This window comes from Pithys albifrons, chromosome 4, assembly GCF_047495875.1.
Source record: "Pithys albifrons albifrons isolate INPA30051 chromosome 4, PitAlb_v1, whole genome shotgun sequence".
NCBI classification, from domain to species: domain Eukaryota; kingdom Metazoa; phylum Chordata; class Aves; order Passeriformes; family Thamnophilidae; genus Pithys; species Pithys albifrons.
This window is the reverse complement of record NC_092461.1, coordinates 76,637,821-76,661,380: the sequence shown is the minus strand read 5'-3', so window position 1 is coordinate 76,661,380 and position 23,560 is coordinate 76,637,821. Positions and strand designations below refer to the sequence as shown.

The 23,560-nt window shown below is 42.0% G+C and overlaps 1 protein-coding gene across 5 annotated transcripts in view; it reads right to left on the bottom strand.

The window, feature by feature from the left end:
* OSBPL1A (oxysterol binding protein like 1A) overlaps window positions 1-23,560 on the bottom strand; it is an 82,940-nt gene that overhangs the window by 6,494 nt on the left and 52,886 nt on the right. For all 5 annotated transcript variants that reach the window (XM_071554656.1, XM_071554655.1, XM_071554653.1 and 2 more), the window contains 11 exons: window positions 22,997-23,153; window positions 17,929-18,004; window positions 16,242-16,376; window positions 13,632-13,729; window positions 8,725-8,907; window positions 8,114-8,221; window positions 7,935-8,024; window positions 7,558-7,684; window positions 4,169-4,285; window positions 1,852-1,975; window positions 205-295 (listed from right to left, as the gene is read on the bottom strand). In XM_071554656.1, coding sequence (XP_071410757.1) covers window positions 205-295; window positions 1,852-1,975; window positions 4,169-4,285; window positions 7,558-7,684; window positions 7,935-8,024; window positions 8,114-8,221; window positions 8,725-8,907; window positions 13,632-13,729; window positions 16,242-16,376; window positions 17,929-18,004; window positions 22,997-23,153 — 1,306 coding nt within the window. The remainder of the gene's footprint in view (window positions 1-204; window positions 296-1,851; window positions 1,976-4,168; window positions 4,286-7,557; window positions 7,685-7,934; window positions 8,025-8,113; window positions 8,222-8,724; window positions 8,908-13,631; window positions 13,730-16,241; window positions 16,377-17,928; window positions 18,005-22,996; window positions 23,154-23,560) is intronic.

Sequence of the window (23,560 nt, the reverse complement as noted above, 5' to 3'; positions counted from 1 at the left end):
GCATATGGGTGTGCAAGCTGTGAGAGGGAAGGAACCGAGACTGAGCCTGATGTCTGCAAATACAAGAGTGGCACTACCAGACCTGGTGAGGTCTGCTCTTCATGCTGACACAATATTGCACATCACTAGTACAGACTTTCAGTTATCACGAATGTTCAAAACCTTCACATGACTACACATACGCACAGAGGCAAGTGCACTGACCTCGTCTTCCAGTCTTCCTCTGACTTGGAACGATTTTTGCGGGCAGTCCTCTGTTTTTCTTCTAGCCTCTTCTTTTCTTCACTAGCCAGATCTTGAAGGAATAAAAACACACAAATAAAAATACAGAAGATGTTAAAGCATAAGGCAGGGACATTACATCATCTGACCGAGGAAATATATAAGGGAAGTAGTAAAGGTTGTCCATTTAAAAAAGCCTTCTACATAACACTAAAGGATACTGGTTTAGTCTAAGAGCAAAGCCAGCCTAGCTGTGGCAAATGATGAGCCAATGGCATTCCAGTCTTTAAGACTTCTAAATACATGTTTATCCATGGCCTGAGGACCCTGAAAAAGTGTCACATGACAGCAAATGTGAGCTAAGAGAGGGGACATACGTAGAATTTATTTCAGTAGAGAAAATAATTAAGATGTGCTTGATTTATTTCATAAGTCTGGCCACCTGCTTCTTGTTGAGGTTTGGTCTAATTTTCTACTAGTCCTTAGTTCCTGATCAGCACAGGTTTGGAATATTCATTTCCAAATGACAAACCATTATCTCTCTGCAGCATCCCTTCATTTTTTTGGTAATGCACTAAGGTAGCATGGGTTATGATTCTAAACATGCAGAACAGTTGCTTCTGCTTGGTAGGACAAATGAACAGAAGGTCTGAGGAGTAAGTCAGACTAAGAAGCAGATTAAGTGAAAGGTAATCTCATACCTGAATCCTCAAAAAGCATGTCATACACATCTCGGTCTTCCAGGAATGACTCTCTTAACTACTTCTGTCAGCCATTCCCAGTTACCCTGCCAGCTACCAATCCACTGTGTATTACTACCTGCTATACAAACTTTATGCCACTAGTATCATTAAGGAATATGGTCTGTTACTAACAGCATAGTTATTTGCTCTTCAAGTTTAAACAAATTACTGGGATGCTCTGAACCAAGTATTTATTATGCAAAATGCCAAAGAAAAAGAGCAAAAGAGGGCCAAGGAAGGCTTTTTGACACCATACCGAAGCATTTAACACCAAGTCACATGTCAGAAGGCTAAAAGACACTTCCTTCTACGGCATCTACAACAACAGCATCAATGAGGTTTCTAAAAAACACACTATTTCTACTCACTTAAAGTCTCATTATGTATTTCTAATTCACTATTCTAGGACAGCAGAAGGGTTCAAATCTCAGTGAAGAATGATTTTGAATCAAGTGTATTTTTTTGGTATTACAGTTTCTCCTTAATTGTTTAGACTGCATTTCTCAGAACTGGCACATCAAAACACTCCTTTCTGCATGAGGCTGATGAAAACAGACAAACCGAGAAGTTCACAAATACTTCCTTAGCACCATGCAGATGTTTTCAATGCTGCTTTGGTCACCAATCCAAACCACAGCACCAGGATATGGACTGCTCTGAAGAAAATTAGCTCCACCCCAACCATCCCCAGTACAGGTGCAGGTGTACAACATACCTTTCACCACAAGCACACCATAACCTGCAGAAGACTGTGTTAATGCATTACTGCCTTGCAGCAGGGAGGATATATGGGTAGCTACTTATTCTAACTGTTCACCTATCAGCCTTTTTTCCAGTGCCTCGGTTTTAACAAAATAAAACCACCTTTGCCAATAATTGAAGTTACCTATTTCTCCATTTTCCATAGCTCTGATATCTGGTCGTAGCCGACAGTCAGTTTTGGGAATGACACTCTCCATTTCTTTGTCCAACTCATTCAAAGCCATAGCAAAGCTGGTAAAATTATACATCTGAAATTCAGAGACAAAGATAAAAGGCGACTTTACAAAGTCTCTAGCTGCTAGTCTTAAGAAAACTGCTGTCTAAAAACAAACATAGAATCACAGAATCATAGAATCAATTGGGTTGGAAAAGACCTCTGAGATCATCAAGTCCAACCCTTGGTCCAACCCCAGTCCATTTACTAGATCATGGCACTCAGTGCCACGTCCAATCTCAGTTTAAAAACCTCCAGGGATGGTGAATCTACCACCTCTCTGGGCAGGCCATTCCAATGCCTGATTACTCTCTCTGGAAAGGATTTTTTTCTGATCTCCAACTTAAATTTCCCCTGGCAGAGCTAGAGCCCGTGCCCCCTTGTCCTATTGCTGAGTGCCTGGGAGAAGAGACCAGCCCCCACCTGGCTAGAACTTCCCTTCAGGTAGTTCTAGACAGTGATGAGGTCACCTCTGAGCCTCCTCTTCTCCAGGCTAAAAAACCCCAGCTCCTTCAGCCTCTCCCCACAGGACTTGTGCTCCAGTCCCTTCACCAGCCTTGTTGCTCTTCTCTGGACCCATTCCAGCACCTCAATATCTTTCCTGAACTGAGGGGCCCAGAACTGAACACAACACTCAAGGTGTGGCCTCACCAACACAGAGTACAGGGGAAGGATCACTTCCCTGGTCCTGTTGGCCACGCTATTTTTGATACAGGACAGGATCTCATTGGCCCTCTTGGCCACCTGGGAACACTGTTGGCTCATGTTGAGCTTCCTGTCAATTAGTACCCACAGGTCCCTTTCTGCCTGGCTGCTCTCCAGCCACTCTGTGCCCAGCCTGTAGCGCTGCAGGGGGTTGTTGTGGCCAAAGTGCAGGACCCGGCACTTGGCCTTATTGAACTTCATCCCATTGGAATCAGTCCATCTCTCAAGTCTATCCAGATCCCTCTGCAGAGCCCTCCTGCCTTCTAGCAGGTCGACACTCCCTCCCAACTTGGTGTCATCAGCATCCAAGGGCTCTTTTATTATTTAATCACTCAAGATAGGAATGCTCAAGATACCAGCAAAACTGCACTGTCAGGCAGAGTGTAGGTGATCCTTGGTGTTTCTGTTTAAGCAGGCCAGTATCCAATTACTCAGTGCACTGTTTCTTTCTTATCTGCTTTTTCCAATCCCACTGATATTTTCCCTGCCTCCGTAGAGAGATTTCCCAGTGAGGGCATCTTTTCTGTCCCAATTCTTTTCCTTCCCAGTTACACACAATACCATTGTATTCTGCCTATTGGCTCTCCACAGCCCTTCACACATCAACCTGTGCCGTGCAGGCAGGAGCAGCTGTCCCTTGAAGGGCCTGTCCTCTGATAAAGCCCTTCAGAACAGATTTCTCACAAGGTTGGTGCCTCAGTGGGGAAAACGGGGTGGAGAGAAGAAGTGGGGAATGCCCCTATACCACTACCTACATTTTCCAGAGAAATTCCGCTAATTCTACATTCATGCCTGTGGCAGTTATCCCTCCAACCTGATGCCGAAGGGGTTTTTTGATTTTTCAATTTTCATATTTTGTAGATTTTAGGAACACAGTAAATGTAACGCTGTAGATTTTAGTGAATTAATATTTAGCAGCTTATAGTCTAAAGTCCTTCTATCTCTACCCCTGCTCCAGAACAGGCAGCCAAGATCTGCCAGCTATTTAGTCTCTTTCTCAAGGTACCAGATTAAAGAATATCAGAGAGAACATAAACATGGAGTAGTGTGACCCGAAGCCCTGGAGAGCGTCCAGAGAACCTTTGTGTGCTGAAGAAGTGGAGGTGGATGAAGACAGAGGGTCCCAACGACCCCAGCCCCAATTCAACAGGGGTGGGAACTGGGAGGGGACGTAGGTAGAACTGGACATGTGGACAGTAGTGATTGGATAGATTATATTATAAAAGCTATAGAACTTAGAGCTTGCATGCGCGTGTCTACGTATTCCTGGATGAGCGGGGTTGCTCATTAAAGTGCCTGCCCATTATCTTATCTCCTACAAAACTTGGCTCGGAGTCTTTTTTACAGACTTTTACGGCAACAAACCCCACATTAAAATGTTACAATTGTGGAAGTGAGTTTTTTGCAAAAAACAGTCAAATCCAGACTTACTAATGACAAAGACAACAAATGGATTTGCTTTGTGTTAAAAATACAAAATAGCAGAGTAGCAACACTTCCAATACGGAGAAGCATAACTGACCTGTGCGGAATTTGGAGGTCTTGGAGTTATCTTCCACAGCAAAACACTTCCAGGAATAACATACACACTCTCAGAATCTGGCTGTGGCATCTCATCTGATTCCTCAGTATTGCCCACCTAAAGGCAGCACACAAAGAAAAGAATTGTTCTTTGGAATCATGAACCATTTATACCAATTAATTCCTACAATGGAACTTACAGGAAATTATTTCCTAGATCAAAAGCGAATAATTTCAGCAACAATGAAATTTTTCTAGATGCTTGTCAAGAAGGATAACAGCATTACCATAGCACACGTACTCCCGCCTCTCTTCCAGTGGAAGACTAACAACAGTTTCTAACAGCAGTATCTTTGTAGATATAAGCTGGGTGTTCATGCATTAAGAAACGTCAATTTTTCCACACCAGAGATGTCCTGTTTCCTCAAATACAAGCATTTTCATGCCTGATACTTAACTTCATTACCACTTCACTGAAGGTGAAGAAGTCACATTCTTCATCCTTCCACATCAAAGAAACCAGCACATAATGCAAATGCTGCCCAATTTTTGCACACTAGAAAGCCCTACCTACTGCTCTTTGCCCAGAGGACCCTTCCTTTCCATTAACCAGTACAGTACTGAAATGGCAAACTGCAAATGTAAAATAAATATCCTAGATTAGCTACGTCTTCTGGGAAGGGTATACTATGAAGTCTGGCACACAGCCTGAAGCAGCTATGGCCACAGCCCTGTGAAATGGTTTTCTGAAGAAAGGAAAACCTTTACCCAGGGTTACTAGGGCAGTAGAGATTTACTGGTGGTCACAAAGTAGATGTGACCTAAACTAGTTCTAAACCATCCCCTTTTTATGCACAGCTTTAAAGCAGCTGGGCTCTGATGCTGCTGACATTAATTCCACTACGTAAGCATATGTTACAACACCCAACTAAAGCCAAGCTGGACAATGAATATGGCTCTCCCAAGAAAACCTGGTGTCACAATCACAGCTAAAAACAGCAGCATGCTTCAGAGACCACCAAAGATTAAAGCCCAATTTAAAGACACTTATGCTTTAAATACTTTTGACTACATGCCAACAAGCTTTAATCCCGCTGCTAATAAGCTTTGCTCTCCCATGGTTGCATCAGATAATACAGACTGAAAACATCCAGTACCCAACCTGTACTCGGCTGTCCTCGGAGATGATTCACATGGTATGACTCCAAGACAATTAGAAGTAGTAGTAAGGATTCTGTTTCACTGCCAAGCACTTTGCTGTGCTTTTAATAATGAACAGGTTGCAAAGTAAGCAAACCAATGTGCAGAGCAGGTTCCGTTCCTCAGCTCTTAGGGGGACAAACAGGACTTTAACTGACTACATCTGAACTGTACAGGGAATCTGTCATTCTGTCCTTTGAGGGACACTGATTGATCCTTCAGAAATTGGGAATTTGAAACAGAACAGATCAGCAAGTTATTCTTATATCAAAACAAAGGCACTTTGATACAAGACTGCCAAACTCCAAGCCAACTTTTATAGAAAGTCTACAATACATGCTTGCGATTTGTGCCTTGATAATCTTAAAAATGACCTAAGAATTACAGAGAATGAGGTAAAATGTGGATTTTCATACGCTCTTGCCACAATGATCTATACTTCATGCTCAGTGCTACTCAACCTTTCAGTATATCATTGGGAGAGTATTAACAGACTTGCCAAAGCAAGACCTCTGGTGTTTGCAAACGAGGCACATGTGAGGGCAGTTGCTGTTGCCTCACATTATGCTCTTCCATGTATTTGCATTGAAAACTCTACACAAATCTTTTGTCTTGCTTAAAACGAGATTCTAGTTCATTCAGAGAGCAATTCAGAGCACCCTGGTCTAACCTCAGGTCTATGAAAACTCTTCTGATGTTATATCACCTTTGCATACACAAAGGTTTTTCTGGTTTCCTGCAAAACTATTTTCCCCTAAGTTTTACTCCTACAAAAATCAAGGGGATTGAAGGGAAAGTCTGGAGCAAGTTGCAAAAGGACTTGCATCTGAGCAGGTTCCCTCAATGGAGACATGCAATTCTTCATTAGTAGCAATGCAGCATGAATGAATAGGCTGGAAAACAACACATAAATCTGAACATTCTAATTAGACGTTTAAAAAGCCAGGTACTTTTGTGCCTAAATGAATCCTTTACTATCATGAAGAAAAAAACCACATCCAGACATTATACATGAGAGTTGGCCTACCTAAATGCTCAAACTCCAGAAAATATCAGTTCCTGAGACACAAGAGGCAGTGGGAGTACATACTCAACAAAGACTACCTGATTTGGAGCTACCACTATCAAGCTTTCAGTTTTCTTACATAGAAATAGCTCTGTTAAGTGAGTAGGAAAGGCATGTTTTTAAGAGTCAGAGCAACACTGCAGATTCAGCTTTATGCGACAGGATGCTTCATTTCAAAGTGAAAAGTAACAGTCACCTTAAGCATTGCTGGAAAATGCAAACTGATAGCTGAACAAACACAGGGTGTACTTTGTTTTGCTCCTTCTCCCTAGAGCTCTTGGGGTTAGACTCACAAAAAAGCAGCAATCCCCAGTGCTTTAGCACTCTCCTGATGACAATCACTGGAGGAACCTCAGATACAGCAACAATCTGAACATGCACAAGAACAACTGCCTTCAGAGTTCACTGTCTAAAAGAGGTCTCCATTTTTTTTCTTAAGTATAAAAACTACCAACACCCAAACAAACAAAAAATCTGGCTGCAGTCACCAAAGGAGAACAATCCCTGTTTTAAGCTACTATGTGACTAGCTGTTCTTCAAGCTGTATGTTGTCACCATCACCGCTCATCCTAAACAAAAAACCTACTCCTGACCAGACATTTGGGCAAATCATGAATCAAGTTTTTTCACAAAACAAACAAAAAAAATCAGTTGTGGAGAGGAAAAGAAAAAAAAGGCCAGCATTTCCTCAGTTGTGAAAATTTAATAGAAAGCAATACAAAAATTTCTTGTAGAAGCTGGAAAATATGATCTTCCGTCACAATGAGAAACTAGTCTATTCTGCCTCTAAGAGTACAAATGCTCCTGTTAGAATATAAATGTTATGTATGATCAGAAATGGTCCAACTAATGGGTATGTTATTTCCCCCTTGTAACTTGGGAGGAAGAGGCAAGTAATGAATTAGACATATTTAGATCACACCAAGTTTTGGGAAGTTTGAATGCAAATCTGAGAGAGAGAGAAAGCATTTTATCCCTTAATGTTGGTACTCCTCCAATCCGTTTTGTATCCTACTAGGAAAGAGAGGTTAAGTTAAAAGAAATCTTAATGCTCTTAAGTGCTACTACAATATTTAGCTGTCTTATCATGCTCTTGAGATCCCACATCTTTACATGATTAATACCTGTTTACTGCTTTTCTTCTCTTCTGTATTTTTCTTGTCATTTTTTTTGTAAGCTTCAAATGTAGCTGGGTCAACACTGTACAAACACTCAGTCCACTTCCCGTACAACGCACAAAGTTTCTTTTTGCTGTCCAAAAAACACCACCAAAGAATTACAAAGAATCTTAAAGAGATTTATTTCACAATTTCAGAAAACAATATTTGAAAGAACAACTTTTAAGGGCAACTCTTAAATCTCCATTAATTGCTACTGCACATTTCATAAACTTGCTGTTGCAAGTTCATGCCCTTGACAGACTGTTAAAGGCATTTAATTCTATAGCTCCCATCACAATCAAGGGCAGCCATTTGTTTCCTATTTGAAATTAAGCTGTTACCTTTTGTCCTGAATGTAGCCTTCAACTTTGTGCAACTCCTTCCCAAAAAGGCCGCAGGGCTTGAAGCTTAGTATGCATTTCTCACCAGTTCTAAAGGCAGAACAAGAGTGTTAATTACTTCCAAATATTTTTCCTTTTAAAACTTACACAAAATGAAAGCACCCACAGTCTCAACTTACTTATGGTTAGTTATTTCCACATTTCCATACTGCTCAATCCAAAGTTTGCCCACAATAATGTTATGCACACAGCACGTAGGATTTGTCCATGTGTAGGCTTCATTGTGTCTAAGGGAAGGGAATAAAAATTAAAATACTGTATCTTGTTACTGGATGTCAGTCCTGCAACAAGTCATCAATGTATCAATTGTTCCAAGTGTTGAAATGAACATAGCAATAAGTCAGTAAACCAAAGAAATTTATCAACATATTGTTACTGATTTTATCAATTCCTTAAAACAGCCATTCAGTGTAGTGACTGTTAGCACTAAAAGCCATGAGGAAGTCGACAACACTAAAAAGTGTGCTAGCTTTAGCAGGCCTGACATCTAGGCACTTGCAGAACATACAGGCACAGGCCCCAGCTGCTGCTATTACCATACTAAATATGTATGAGAAAACGATGGCAGTTCCTTTCGTCTTCTCATCTCTTCCTCCCTGTGAAGTGATCAGTCATCAGACTTTAGGATGTGGGTATTGGACAAGGCCATTTTTAAGCTGTGGGACTCTGATGCACACTAATCATCAGGGACAAGGCACTGTGCCTGTGCAATCATTACTGATCAACTTACTCAAGAAGCTCCAAAGTCATTGTGCCTTTTGGTTCCGCTTCCACACTCTTGCCCCAGAATTTGAGTTTAGGATAAATTGATCCATGAAACACAAAATCATTATTTAAGCCTTCAGCATAGAAAGCACTGATGGGTGGATGATGGCTAACTTGCTCTGAGAGAAGTCTAAATCCAAGATCATCTCTGCAAAATAAAGACAACCAAAACCATGTATCTACATATAGTGAAGTTGCAGTTCTTTTCCCCAGGGAGAAACAGATAGTTGGACTCATGCATAGTTGCTGTATTCAGTGCAAGAGTTAGTTAAAATCCCAGGCTAAACCAAAAAGATGAAATAATTCATAAAACATTCTATTCTAAATAACTGAGGATCTCATACAAAAAGGAAACAAAAACTCCCAAATCTAATGAGTAAATATACATTTACTGTTGATAATAACCTCTTTCTTAAATTTTTGCACAAACACAGGCCAAAACCTCACTTGAAAGGAAAATCTGCCCGACGTGCAGCTGCACACTTATAGACCCATCTTGCCCATATGTATTCTGAACACTCTGATAATGAATATTTCAGTTCTAACACCTCCCTTATGTACCATGCACATCTTTTCATTAAGCAAGTTTCAGGGGAAAAAAAAATTAATTTTTGTACATAAAACTTGCTTTTAAGTCTGGCAAATTTAATTTCCTTTCTCTGAATTGAAAAGCTAAGTAGCTCCCCTCCACTGGAAGGTGCACTGGTAAACACCAGCCTGCATGGCAAGTGCCTGCAGCTGATAGGAGAATGGCTGTAAGCTTACAAGCTAAAAAGCAGTCTGTAAGCCACCTGACACATCTCATCATCATCATCATCATCATCATGGCTAAGCTTCGCGAACGAAGATTTGAGAAGGGCACTACCCACGCTTGCTGCAAGCGTGCTGGTGGCTAAAAAGGCCGATACGGGATAGGCAGGTCCGGTCACAAAAGGCACAACAGAACATCTCTCTAGGTGACATTGGCAAGAAACGGTTCTTTCTGCGTTGTCTTTTCTCCTCAAGACTGACTCTCCGTGCATTCTCAAAGGAAGCAGCAGCGTCGTGAATGGTGTGACTCCAGGAATCCCAGCTGGAGGCCAGAGTGGACCATTGGTGGTAGACAATATGGCCAAGGCTGAGGTGTTGTTTCAGGGAGTCCTCGTATCTCCTCTTCGGGGCTCCTCTCTTGCGGCAGCCGGTGGCGAGTTCACCATAGAGCACAATCTTCGGAAGTCGGTGATCCTCCATCCTGGATACGTGCCCTGCCCAGCGCAGCTGCGTTCTCATCAGCATGGCCTCGATACTGCTGACCCCTGCCTGTTCAAGAACAGACACATTGGTCACGTAATCAGATCAGTGGATGTTTAGGATTGAATGGAGGCAGCGCTGATGGAAGCGTTCGAGAAGCCGCAGGTGGTGGTGGTAGACGACCCAGAATTCAGACCCATATAAAAGAGTAAACAAGTACAATGGCTCTGTAGACACTAATCTTTGTACTTTTCTTCAGGTGTTTATTGGACCAGACTCTTTTATGGAGTTTTCCGAAGGCTCTGTATGCCTTTGCTAGCCTGTTGTCTATCTCTTTGTCAATCTTACCGTCTGAGGAAATGATACTTCCCAGATAGGTGAACTGCTGGACTGACTTAAGCTCTGAATTGCCTATGGTGATGAGAGGATGATGGAAGACTTCTTGAGGTGCAGGTTGGTAGAGAACTTCCATCTTCTTCAGGCTGACTTCCAGCCCAAAAAGCTCAGCAGCCTCTGCAAAGCAGGATGTTAAGCGCTGCAGAGCTGCTTCTGTGTGAGCAACGAGGGCGGCATCATCAGCAGAAAGCAGCTCACGGACAAGGTGATTCAGGGTCTTGGTGTGGGCCTTCAGTCGCCTTAGGTTGAAGAGGCTTCCATCGGTACGATATCAGATGTAGATGCCGTTTTCTTCATCGAGGTCTGCTGTGGCTCTTTGGAGCATCATGCTGAAGAAGATTGTGAATAGAGTTGGTGCAAGAACGCAACCTTGTTTCACACCATTGGTTATTGGAAAGGGCTCAGAGAGTGCATCGCCATATCTGACTTGTCCATGCTGATCCCCATGTAGCAGGATGATCATTTTGAGGAACTTGGGGGGACATCCAAAACATTCCAAGATCTGCCACAGGCCTTTTCGTCTCACAGTGTCGAAAGCTTTCGTGAGGTCAACGAAGGTTACATAGAGACCTTTGTTCTGTTCCCTACACTTCTCTTGTAGTTGTCTGAGAACAAACACCATGTCTGTGGTGCTCCTATTGGCTCTGAAACCACACTGCCTTTCAGGTAGAAGATCTTCTGCAATAGTGGGTACTAATCTGTTCAGAAGTATTCTTGCAAGGATTTTACCAGCAATGGAGAGCAAAGTAATACCTCGGTAATTTGAACAGTCTGATTTTTCTCCTTTCTTCTTGTACAGGGTGATAATGACTGTATCACGGAGATCTGGTGGTAGTTCCCCTTGATCCCAGCAACGCACAACAAGCTCGTGGAATTTGGCATGGTGTGCTTGACCTCCATGCTTCCAGATTTCAGGTGGAATTCCATCAACCCCAGCTGCCTTGCCAGTTTTCACCTGTTGTATGGCCTTGAGTATCTCTCCCATAGTAGGGGCTGCATCCAATTCATGTTTCACCGGTTGTTGCGTAATGTGCTGAATTGCTGAGCCTTAGACTACACGGTTGGCACTGAAGAGAGTCTGAAAGTGCTCAGACCATCGGGTCAGGATGGAGATTTTATCTGTTAGAAGCAGTTGACCATCTACACTGAGTAGGGGGCTTTGAACCTGGTGTGTGGGTCCGTACACTGCTTTCAGGGCCTCATAGAATCCTCTTTGGTTACCCAAATCTGCGCATAGTTGTGTCCTTTCTGCTAGGTCGAGCCACCATTTGTTCTCGAAGTTTCTGTTGGAGCTTACTGCATGCAAGACGAAAGGCGTCTTTTTTTTATATGGCAAGATGGATGAGCAACGTGTGCTTGGTGAGCAGTTCTCTTCTTCTTCAGCAATTCCTGGATCTCGATTGTTCTCATCAAACCAGTCTTTGTTTTTCTTGGAGGAGAACCCTGGGGACTCTTCAGAGGACTGCAGAATGCAACTTTTAATATGTTGCCAAAGCACTTCAGGAGAGGGATCTATGGGATTATCTTTAAGTCTAGTTTGAAGGTTTCCCTGGAAGCTGTCTCTCACTGTGGCTGTTTGAAGATTGCTGACTTGGAGCCTCCTCCTTGGAATGCCGCCTCTCTTAGGTTTGGGCTTGAAGAGGAGGTTAAGTTTGCAGCGCACAAGGCGGTGGTCTGTTTGACATTCTGCACTTGGCATCACTCGAGTATGACGGACATCACTGACATTTCTCTGTTGTACTAAGATATAGCCAATGAGGTGCCAGTGCTTGGATCGCGGATGCATCCAGGTTGTCTTCAGGCTGTCTTTCTGTTGAAAGATAGTGTTGGTGATGGTGAGCTGCCGTTCTGCGCAAAACTCTAGCAGGAGGCGTCCGTTGTCGTTGCAGTTTCCAACGCCATGCTTGCCCAGGACTCCTTTCCAGGCTTCAGAATTCTTACCTACTCTGGCGTTGAAGTCACCAAGGATTATGATCTTATCATCTGCAGGAACATTTTGGCTGAGGCGGCACAGGTCTGTGTAGAATTTGTCTTTTTCTGCTGGGTCAGCTTGGAGAGTTGGGGCATATACGCTAAAAAGAACAACATGTTGCTTGTTGTGTAGAGGGACGCGTAAGGACATAATGCGATCGGAATGACCTGATGGCAGATTTTCAAGTTTGGAGGCAATGGAGTTTTTAATCATGAAGCCAATTCCTGAAAGGTGTCTTTCGGTTTTGGGTTTGCCTGACCAGTAGAGTATGTAGCCAGCACCATGTTCTTTAAGGCCGCCTTCCTCATGAAGATGAACTTCACTGAGAGCAGCAATGTGAATGCTGAGCCGTGACAGTTCGTGGGCAATTAGAGCAGAACGATGCTCAGGACGTCCGCTATCCCCAGTATCAAGCATGGTTCTGATGTTCCAACATGCGAGTGTTAGTTCGAGCACACCTTTGCAGGCAGGTGTATGCCTTTGAAATCTCTTTGTTTTTGTTTGACTGCATGGAAGATGCCGGTTGTCCGCGGTTATCCAACCGGGTGTGGAGATGAGCTTTGTTTAGGCCACCTTTGCTAGGCCCCTCTCCGTGTGGAGCAAGCAGTGCTGTCCTGTCCCTAGAAAAGGCTGCCTGGTCATTCAGGATGCTGCCGCAAGAGACTGTCATCTCCGGGGTCAAGTCTCTAATGACTCATATCCTGAACCGCCTGCATGCAGTGTGGGGTCTGCGGCTTTCAGCTGCTTCCTATCACCTGCCATTTTCGACCCTCACCTGTCGCTACAGTGCTTTGCAATGTGGGTGAACCCTTCAAGCCTGCGCAATGGATTTTTTAGGTGAGGCACAGCGTGCGCAGAACTGGCCCCACCCTTTACTCCTAAGGTTCATCTGCCACGGCCTAGTGAGCTTGGACGGTGACAGCGAATACCTCAGGACGTAGGTTTGGTTAGAGTATCCTTCTCTTAGATGGATGGCCTTACAGGGCTAAACGAGCTCCATCTGCCTGGGTTTGGGGTTGGAGTTGTCCTTCTCCTAGGATGGTTGCCAGACGGCTAGCGAGCCCATCCTGCCCGTGGACACACTTTGTCTGACCCTTCAGCTGAGACCTGTCTGGCATGGGAGACCCTACTGGCGGCACAAACCACCTCCAGCATAGCTCTCAACCTCATGAGGGCACGCAAGCATCTCCCCCGCGACAAGGGAGTGTCCCCGGAGAAGCTGACACATCTAATGAAACATCTATTGCACAGAATACTGCTCTCCTTTTCATTACCTGATCAATTCATAGGTCTCTCCAAGCAATGGGTTGAATGGCTTCCCTGTACGTTCCCACTGTGAGGCAACAGCAGAGACAGCAAATGCAGCAACACACTATTCAGAAGAATGAGTACACAGTTAACCAACAGAAGCCATAGTAGGACAGAGTACCAAAACATTTGCATAGATAAGTGTCCTGGTTTCTGCTGGGATAGAGTTAATTTTCTTCCTAGTAGCTGGTACAGTGCTGTGTTTTGGATTTATAATGAGAATAATGTTGATAACACACTGCTATTTTACTTATTGCTAAGCAATGTTTAGCAACAAGGTCAAGGACTTTTCAGCTTCTCATACCTCGCCACCAGTGAGCAGCTTGGGGGAAGAAGAAGTTGTGAGCGGAGACAAACTGACCAAAGGGTTATTCCATCCTGTATGACATCATGTTCAGTATTTAACCTAGGGAGAAAAGCTGGCTGGGAGCTGCTGCTGCTTGGACACTGACTGGGCCTTGGTCAGCAGGCAGTGAGTGACTGCATTGTGCATCACTTGTTTTGTACATTCCATCAGTTATTTGTTTCTCGCCCCCCAGTTCTATCCCCCATCCCATGGAAGAGACATGATGGGGGGGGATGAATGAGTGACTGTCTGGTGTTTAAGCTACCTGCTGGATTAAACCGCAACAGTCCTGATTAGGTACAAACTTCCACCACATGGGTCACGTGCACCTGACTTCATCTGGATCTTTGGATAACTGCTTGTTGTCCAGGTCATCCTAAATCACCTTGAACCGGACTTACACCCTCAGGTACTGATACCTTTCTCCAGGGTGCTTCACTTGCCTGGGTGACATGTAACATATTCCTTGAAGGGGTACCTTTCCTTCACACCTGACACGAGTCACTTCCAAGCTGAGGTCCTGTGTCCCTTTTCCAATCACTTTGTCAATGCCCTCTTCCTTACAAAGGGATCCAAGATGCTTGGCTTCTTTACCCTATAATTGCAGGCTACCGGCCTAGCATTAGAGCAGCCTGGTGACAGTGCGTTCACCTTCACAACTGAAATTTTTCTGCATATCTCACAGCTCACTAAGGGATACGGATTGGGTGGTTCCTTCTTCATTTATGAATTCATCCTCTTTGTTCTCCCCAATCAACAGCTACCTCAGTTCTTCCTCCTGTTCTCATGATGGCCCTGCTTCAGAGTAGTAGTCTGTCTCATCTACTTCTTTCTCCTGCTCTCTGTTTCTAAACATCTAATGAGTTCTTCAGAATTCTGCACTTGTTTAGGGATGAAACTCCAAAATGCTAAAGGTGCCTACTATTCTATGCACTTGCCCATATTATCCCACACCCCCTGCCGCTCATAACTACCCAGCCTTGGGGCAGATCTCTGAGTGGTATCCATAAATAGCTGTTTTACTGTGAACAAGACCTGAAACACATTCAGGAAACACAGCAAAAGAAACATGCTGGTTTGAACATCCTCAAGAGCTATTGTAATTACTTTAGAGAAGGGGATGATGGAGGAAGGTATCTCCCTCCGAGATTGGTTCTCCAAGCACAAAAGGCAAAATGTGTAACTATGAATAGTTTCCTATAGATGGCTCCCAAAGTATGCAGATGACAGCAATGCTGAGTACACATACCAGCTCAGACTCACCAGCAGAATTTGTGTCATATTATAAGACAGTGTTACAAAGTACAACACAATGATAACCTTAATCCAGCCTCTAGAGGTGATAAACAGCACAACAGGGAACATATACAGCAAGTAAGATGTTGCATAACACATCTCTGAGAACATGTGAGCAAACAAATCAACATTGTGACCAGAGGACTATTAAATTAGTATCATGGATGCTTATAATGAATTTGCTTTAATATGCACTGGTCAGATCTGCCATTATCTCAACCCTTAGTGCTCTACTCCTTGTGAGGCTTCAAAAATTGTGGCGTAACCCAGCAGGGAGCCAAACACCACACATCTGCTCACTCACCTCCTCACCCAACCCAGATGGGATGGGGGATAGAACTGGGGGGAAGAAAAGGTGAAATCAGTGGGTTAAGGTAAAGACAGTTTAATAGGACAGAAAAGTAGGGGAAATTAATAATGATAAAATAATCACAATTATCAAAACAAGTAACGCGCAGTGCAACGGCTCACCACCCACCAAGTGATGCCCTGTCAGTCCCTAAACAGCAGCCCCCCCACCAGCTTTCCCCTTAGTTTCTATACTGAGCATGACACCATATGGTATGGAATATCCCTTTGGTCAGTTGGGGTCAGATGTCACAGCTGCATCCCCATCCCAGCTTCTTGTGCCCCCCAGTCTCCTCTCTGTCAGGGTTGGGTGAGGAGCAGGAAAGTCTTTGATTTAGTGTAAATAATAGCTTAAGCACAACCAAAACATCAGTGTGTTGTCAACATTATTCTCATTCTAAATTACAGCACTGTACCAGCTACTAGGAAGAAAATTAACTCTATCCCAGTGGAAGCCAGGACAAATAAAACTGGTTAATGAAAAAGGGAACCCAACATGCAGAAAATTACAGGAGTTCTGCTTTTAATGAAAAAAAATATCCCAAGATATTCACCAAGAGTTCACAAGCTACCACACCAAACATACCTGCATTCGCTCTGTTGTGCTGGAAAGTGAGCTGGCTTTGTGGATGAGGTATGTGTGCTCCATGTACTCTGTCAGTCGCTGCAGAAAGCTCAGTGGCTCATTGAATATAACCGGCATTGTGATCTTCGACAGCTCCTGATGCACAAATGAAATTTGTGTTAAAAGTCGAATGATTAGATACCCTGACCTGCATTAACCCAAGTGTAATTGGCTTATTACAAAAATAAATGATGCTCTTAGTGCTAATGCAATGTGCTTGACCTGGCTCTGCTAATGCTGAAAGGACAAAACCCTTATAAGCTCAATAAGTAGAGCTGTGCTGGTGTTAAGGCTACTTTTAAAATAAAAAGAAAACCAAATATCACACAAACAAACCTCCTATCAATGAGTGCATTAAGAAGGTGAAATTAACCAATGGAATGATGTATTAACCCCTTTAAAAACAAAGCTATTTATTACTCCCAAAATAGATATAGTCAATCTAATTGGACTAATTATCTTTTTTTGGAGGCAGGTGGGCAGGTGGGGGATAGGAGGATGAAAAAGGACAGGGAAACATGGCAGCTCAGGAGTAAAAATAGGGAATCTGTATTCTGGAGAAAATGGGAATCTTTGTTACAGGAAGAAAAACTGAAAAGAAGTCCTTCAGTTGGACGTTGTTTATTTTCTTCCCCATTTTTAAAAATCATGCCATCTGAGTGCATAACATAGCAATTAAGCTGCCCGCAGTAGCAAATTTAAAGTGTATAGTATGACCACTGCCATGTGTGCAACAACAGCACCATCCTCAGCCATAACAGCAGCATCTGGTACCAACAGCTCTGGCAGACACTTCAGGGCAAGACACTACAAGTTCTGCTGCCCCCCTCAACTGCAACTTCTCTGTAGCAATTCCTGCAAAGCAGAATTAAGACCTTTATGGATTTTCTTGCCAGCACACACCTTATGCAAGACAGGCTTTCAATCTGCTCTTTGTATTTTAGGGTTGCAACACTTTTCTGCTAAAGCCACTGTGTGAAGTCTCAGATGCTTCACAACAACTTGGGAGACTTAGGGCTGCTGACGCAGGCATTTCCAGCATCCCCACATCCCATTGCCTGGTGCTGCTCCTAACTTACACCAAGAAGAGGAGGAGAAAACAAGAGCAACTAAACATACGTTTCCTTCTGCAGGCCACTGTTAGAGGCTCACAGAGGTTTTTCAGCAGCAAGTTGTTTTAGCCTGTTGTAGGATCTAATGGAGAGAAGAACTCTTCTCAATTCACCCTTAGCTGGAAGCAGGTTAGGTGCCAACCAGCTAGCTCTGTTATGGACACTGTGGTGAGTAACATCATGGAAGGGGGAAGACTCAGATACTGGGGGAAGGGAGAAGAGCAAATGGAAGTAATTGATTTTTTGGTTTGGTTTTTTTTTCCACAATCAATACAAACAAAAATACACCACCACAAAATACTTAAAGGGTTAAAGTCAGGAGAAAATGTTTTAACTGAAAGAATATTGCTCTGACTAAGTCTTAGCTTCTTGAGTTGTGAAAGCAAATAAAGCATAAGCAGCAAATTAATAAAACCAAACCAACGAACCAACCAACAAAACCCCACCAAACACCTCTTCTCCTCAGCAAATTTTTATTTGGGCCTCAAATGAAACAATCATTCCCCATCTCTTATTATAGCTTTCTGATTACCTACCATGCCAATGCATTTTCTTAATATACTCCAGATACTGAAGTCATTTCTTGAAAACATTGGAGATGGCAGGCTTGTTCTGTGGAAAGGAACAGGGGAAAAAAGCAGAAGAAAAATTTTCTATTACTAACCATGACTAAGAAATCCAAATACTCGTTTTTGAAAGTAACAGTTTCCAAATATTTAATTTAAAAACGAAGAGGGAATGACACTGCTACTTTGAAGCACTTAAACAGTTTTACCTGCACAGAAATGAATTTCTCCAAATCATTAATTTTGCATAAAAAGCAGAGGAAGAAAATGTCTACATCAAGTACCCAAACAATGTTTTCAATGGCACCATTAAGATGCTTAGTTCTAAGTTAAATTTGAATAGGTATGCAAGTTTGTTCACTGTGTCTGAACAGATCTGAGGGTTAAACAGTGGAGTGAGGTTTTTTTGCTAGTCACTTTTATACTAAGAATGAAGGGCCGTGACATTTATTTCCTGCATTAAAATCTGTCCTCAGGAATAACAGAAAAACCAGTATCATTAAAGAAGAGAAAACACAGCAGTCTGTTCTGCAGCAGGCTGACATATCCTGAAACAAGTCTTAAACATGTTTTCAAGACCAACATTTAGGCTGTGTAGCACAGTGTGTATTTCTCAGCTCTGTGAGACATCAGGCACAGATTTTGTTCAATTTTCATACTGCTGCTTACAGCTCCACTATTAATCCAGTTTACCTTTAGAAAGGCATAAATATTGGTTAAAGTCCTTTGTCTGAAACAACACTAAAATTCATGTTTGGATCATAAAGCTATTACCAATGAGAAAAAAAATAATCACAATTTTTCAATTCTTATCAACAGTAATTCTTATCAGTGTTACCTAGAGCTCACTCAAACTGCAAGAAACTAATAAAGTATCAAATTTTAGTTAACTCTGCCTGAATGATCATGTTGCCCTCCTAAACAAGGTCTTGTCTCCCCTCAGAGTAGCTAAACCATTATCTTTAGAGTGTGAACAGGCTGTACCTTTCTTCTCCACTGCACTTTTCTGATGAACAGAAACACAGCCAAGAATAAAAAAATACTTAGTCTAAATTGTTTGTTTCAGTAGATCTACTAGCTATGTTACCTCCCATACTTTTCTGCTACTGAAACACCTTCACCAGGGTCGATGCTTCAGTTTTCAGAGAAAGCAAAACCAAAAAACGCTACGCTCCTTAAATACAAGCCCCATCCAATCAAAACCCTAGTCATATGTCTGAACTCCTCGTGGTACCAAACTACTGTGTTAGCAGGTAGGTAACAGGCCAACACTGACTTGTTTTATTCAGCTTCCATGCAGAGAATGAGTGGGTAGGAGGATTTATTTTAATGGACCAATATATCATCACTCGCTCCCTATTCTGATTTTTCACTTAATACAAAAATATTTTGTCAAACAGATTATCATGAATAACGTCGAGTATAAACCCCCTCTGTGGATGCTTTGATACAAATGTCCAGGAGGGGACAGTGTCCTCCAAGTATTCAGTCTTATCTTCATTTGTAGTGTTTACTTGTTTTTCGTGTGCATTTTTTAATGAAGGCAGTTAGCAGAGTGGATACTGGTGTTTCAGCAAGACCTTCTGCATGAAAACACACTCATGTACCTCTACTTTGCTGAAGTGTACACAGGGATTGCTTTCCTTACATGTTAAAACTTACATTTTTATTGAAGTTAACCTGTCCCTTTGTTCAATTTGTTTAATTACTTGAAAGTTGGCATTCAGGTTCAGCCACTCATCTTTATTTGTTACCTGTATCAGTCAAACCTGCTATGGGAGTCAGTTCTTTCCTCCATCTAACACATACACATAGTGAAGAAACAAAGCAGTTTTAAGCCACCAAGAAGGATCCCAGGGACAAGTAAGGACATGTGGAAAAAATGACAGGCAGCCAAGACTTGAGGCCTACTAACCTTGACACACTCCCTGTGATTAAAGGAAAGGTTTGTGAATGCAAAACCTTTCTTCCAGATGTCAATTTTAAAAACAACTCAGGAAGTTAATTTTAGCTTTAAAGTAACACAAACACCCGCTGAAATTTCTGTGCAGTAGAACCAATGAGATGTATTTAGGAACATTCACTTAAACAAAAACACTTGTTTTTGTTTAACAAGCATTACCAATTGCAGATCAACTACTCGAATCTTTTGGGGAATGAGACATCGTGTGTAAAAAAGGCATGTTTAGTTTGCTGTTCATGGAAACCTGAACAAATAACCTCCTGGCTCCCAAAATTTGAACACCAATATGTTTGCATTCTGAAAGGCCCTCAATGCAGGGACCAAAGGGAAAGCTGACTACAAAATTCAGCAATAAGAGGGAAACAGCGGTGACAAATAGTTGCTAAATGTTGGCACTTAGAGAACAATTTTCATGCAGTGGATTTTTGGGGGATTTGTTTGTTTGCTTTAACTTTTTTGAGGGGTGTTTTTTTGTTACATTTTGTTGGGGTTTGTTTTTTTTTTTTTTTTTAAAGTTTGTCTCAGGCTAAAAGAACCCTCTTAAAAAGAAGTCATTTGAATGCTTCTAGATTATTTAATGTACTCTTCTCCTATATCTCAAATTCTCTCCCAGAAAGTTTACAAAAACTAAGTTTGCTCTCAAAACAATTTGTGAACAATCGGTAGGATGCAAACTACACTAAAAAAACCAACAAAAAATTCCAGAATAAAACAGCAGATTATACACAGCACTGGCTTCATCTATCTGTGTATGTATTTCCCAACACTTAATTCCTTGGAACCAACAGATTCATTCCTACATTTTCAAACTCGAAGCATGTATATACCCCCAGCCAAAAAGCAACCTCCACCTCTGTGCAGAAAATTCTCAACCACTCAAGTAATACTTGAGGCACAGATTAGAGTTCAGGTTTTCTAGATGAAGATAGGAAATAGTCTTATTTATATTGATGGCTAAACATTGTTAGGTACTCTCATGTGGAACCTAAATGCAACTGCAGATCCTCTATTCATCTGAGGAGCTACAGAAGGAATGGAGATTTTAAGCAAAAGAAATTAATCTGGTCTATTCTCTAACTGACTTGTTTCCATACGGTTAACACAAATGGAAGTTTAAAAAAACAGCCGTAAGCAAACTCAAGGGTTTAAGGATGAAATTAAGTGCTGTCAAAACATTCTGAACCCCTCACTTCGCACAGCATCAAGAAATTACAGTCTCTGCTCTGAAAAGGATGCAGGTGGCATCACAGACAAAGCATATTTGACCACATGCACAGGGTTAAAACAAGTCCTCAAACTAAAAGAGGCAAAAACTGAAACCAGCAGCGCTAGGTAGGGTAACACAGTTCTGAAGTCACATCAAACAGATGCTGTACCAGGCCAAACATTGCCAACACCACCAGCCTCAGAAATGAGACTAGAAACACCACCCACCTCCCATCCCCTGAGAAGGTTCTCTTGGAGGTACAGTTTAAATTATCTGAACACTCGGGAGAAACAGTTTGCATCAATATATTTGTGGACAAATCCCAATGTGACACCAAGTTGCCAGGTAAAAAAGCCTGACATTACAGCTCATCTCTAATGTGCTCTATAGCCATTTAGTCCCATAAAATATGGCCATACATTCTGATTGATACATAAAACAGATCCAAAAAAGTTCCCCATTCTCTTCAGCAGTAAATTATTAGCCAGACAATTTATGCATTCATTTTACTCCAACATCCTATACGCTCTAAGACATGCAATTCAGAGAAACAACTTACACAGAGGGATTTGGCTATTACTTTTCATTAGCCTTTATAAAACCAGCAGATCTGAAATGCTCTTCCAGTCACCTGCTCCCTACAGTTCTGACAGCACAGCGCAGCACTATGAAAACTTGCCAAGTTACTTATTTTTTACAGTAAACAGAAAAATCAATTCCTGTAAAAACTCCTCATGACAATGCAAGTCAACATGCACCATCATTTTCATGCTGATTATGAATTGCTTTTTTTCTCCTCGTTGTTTCCAAGGTAGTGCATGCAATTCAGATTGTGTTCACCTACTGCTTCGCCCCTCCTCTTGAACTTCCTGCTCTAATTAGGGAAGGCACTTGGCCAAGGCCATAAATACCATGTTGCAAACAGCACAAGAGTGCAAAGCAACATGCTTAGTCAGCTTGTTGTTATCTTCCCAAACCACCCATTACTCCACCCAAGCACTCATTTGCCTTAGTCTTTGCCTAGTATGGGACACGTAGAGGTTGAACCTTGAAACATCACGTCTCTGAGGGTTACCATACACTTCAACAGTTGTTGCAATTTAACTATTCAAGTTAAAGTAATTAAAGCCGGTTTTGCTTGCTTCTCTAAAATTAGATATTAGTTCTCTGTTTTTACAGATGTTTGGTATTCCCATCATCATTCTGCATATCCAAAATGCTGCCAAAGTAATCTTCTTGAAGCCTGCTGAAGTCTGGCTTGATCTGTAGCACAAACGTTATATTGCCCTTTCACTGAAACCGGAGAATAGTGGTGTCTGTTACATCTCATTAACTCCGGACCTATTGTCCTCCTTTATCAGCAAGGAAACAAACAAAAATGGATCATTTGACAACACAAAATAAGCACATAAAACATGGATGAGACTTTTAGAATAAGACTCCCTTTGTTCACATTTGAGTTTCTGATGCCAGGCTAGCAATATTTTTCATTCATTCCTAATACCAACAGAAGGATCAAATGACTGGAAATTAAAGAGGCAATAGGAGGGATAGGTCATTAAAGATACATGAAGAAATTAAAATTCACAAAGATTTCAATAAGACCTAATAAAAACCAAGTGTGCTCATTTTTAAATAGCACATTATATTTTATTTTCGTTTATTCAGATAGCATCATAAAAAAACAAGATACAAGGAAGCACAACAGCCTTGGAAAAACATTCTTTATGAAATCATAGCACAAACAACTACTTGACAATCATCCCTTACAAAGTTTTAAAAGCTTTCTGTTAGCTTTTCAGATTCCTGTGGTCTTTTACTCACCACTAATGCATATCATAATACTTTAAGAATGGACAACATCCTACCTGTGTTTTTTGATTCCGTTAGACAGCGACTCCCCACTGCCACAAACCTTCTCTTCGGACATGCTTGAAGTTATTGTATCTTTGGAATCCATGCTGTCCTCTAATGAGTAGTCTGCTGTTGTTTCAAACCCACTTAGTGATTTTTCAGATTCTGAATCTGCAAAAGAGCAGGTGCATGTTAATGAATCTACCGCCAGTGCTAGACTTCAGTCACCAACAGATCTCCCCTCTGTGTAAAAAACTGAAACCTAAGTAGGCTACTGTGTCCTGATGACAGCAACCCTTTGGTAAGTAACTCGTGCTGCCACAGACCGCTGCAGCTCAGTATCTAGAAATTGCACAGTAAGCAAGAACATAGTACATTAGCAATCCCCTATCAAGCAGAGCCAAAATCTAACATTTTTATTAAACTGAATCTACTAGAACTTGCTTATGACAAGTGCTAGTGCCATACAGATGCCAGTACCTTACCTCACTAACAGGTTCCTTGACGTTCCAGTAATGACTTCAGTTAGGTCTAAGTTCTTGAAACACTCACTGCTGTTTATCAACTTTCCCTTTCCA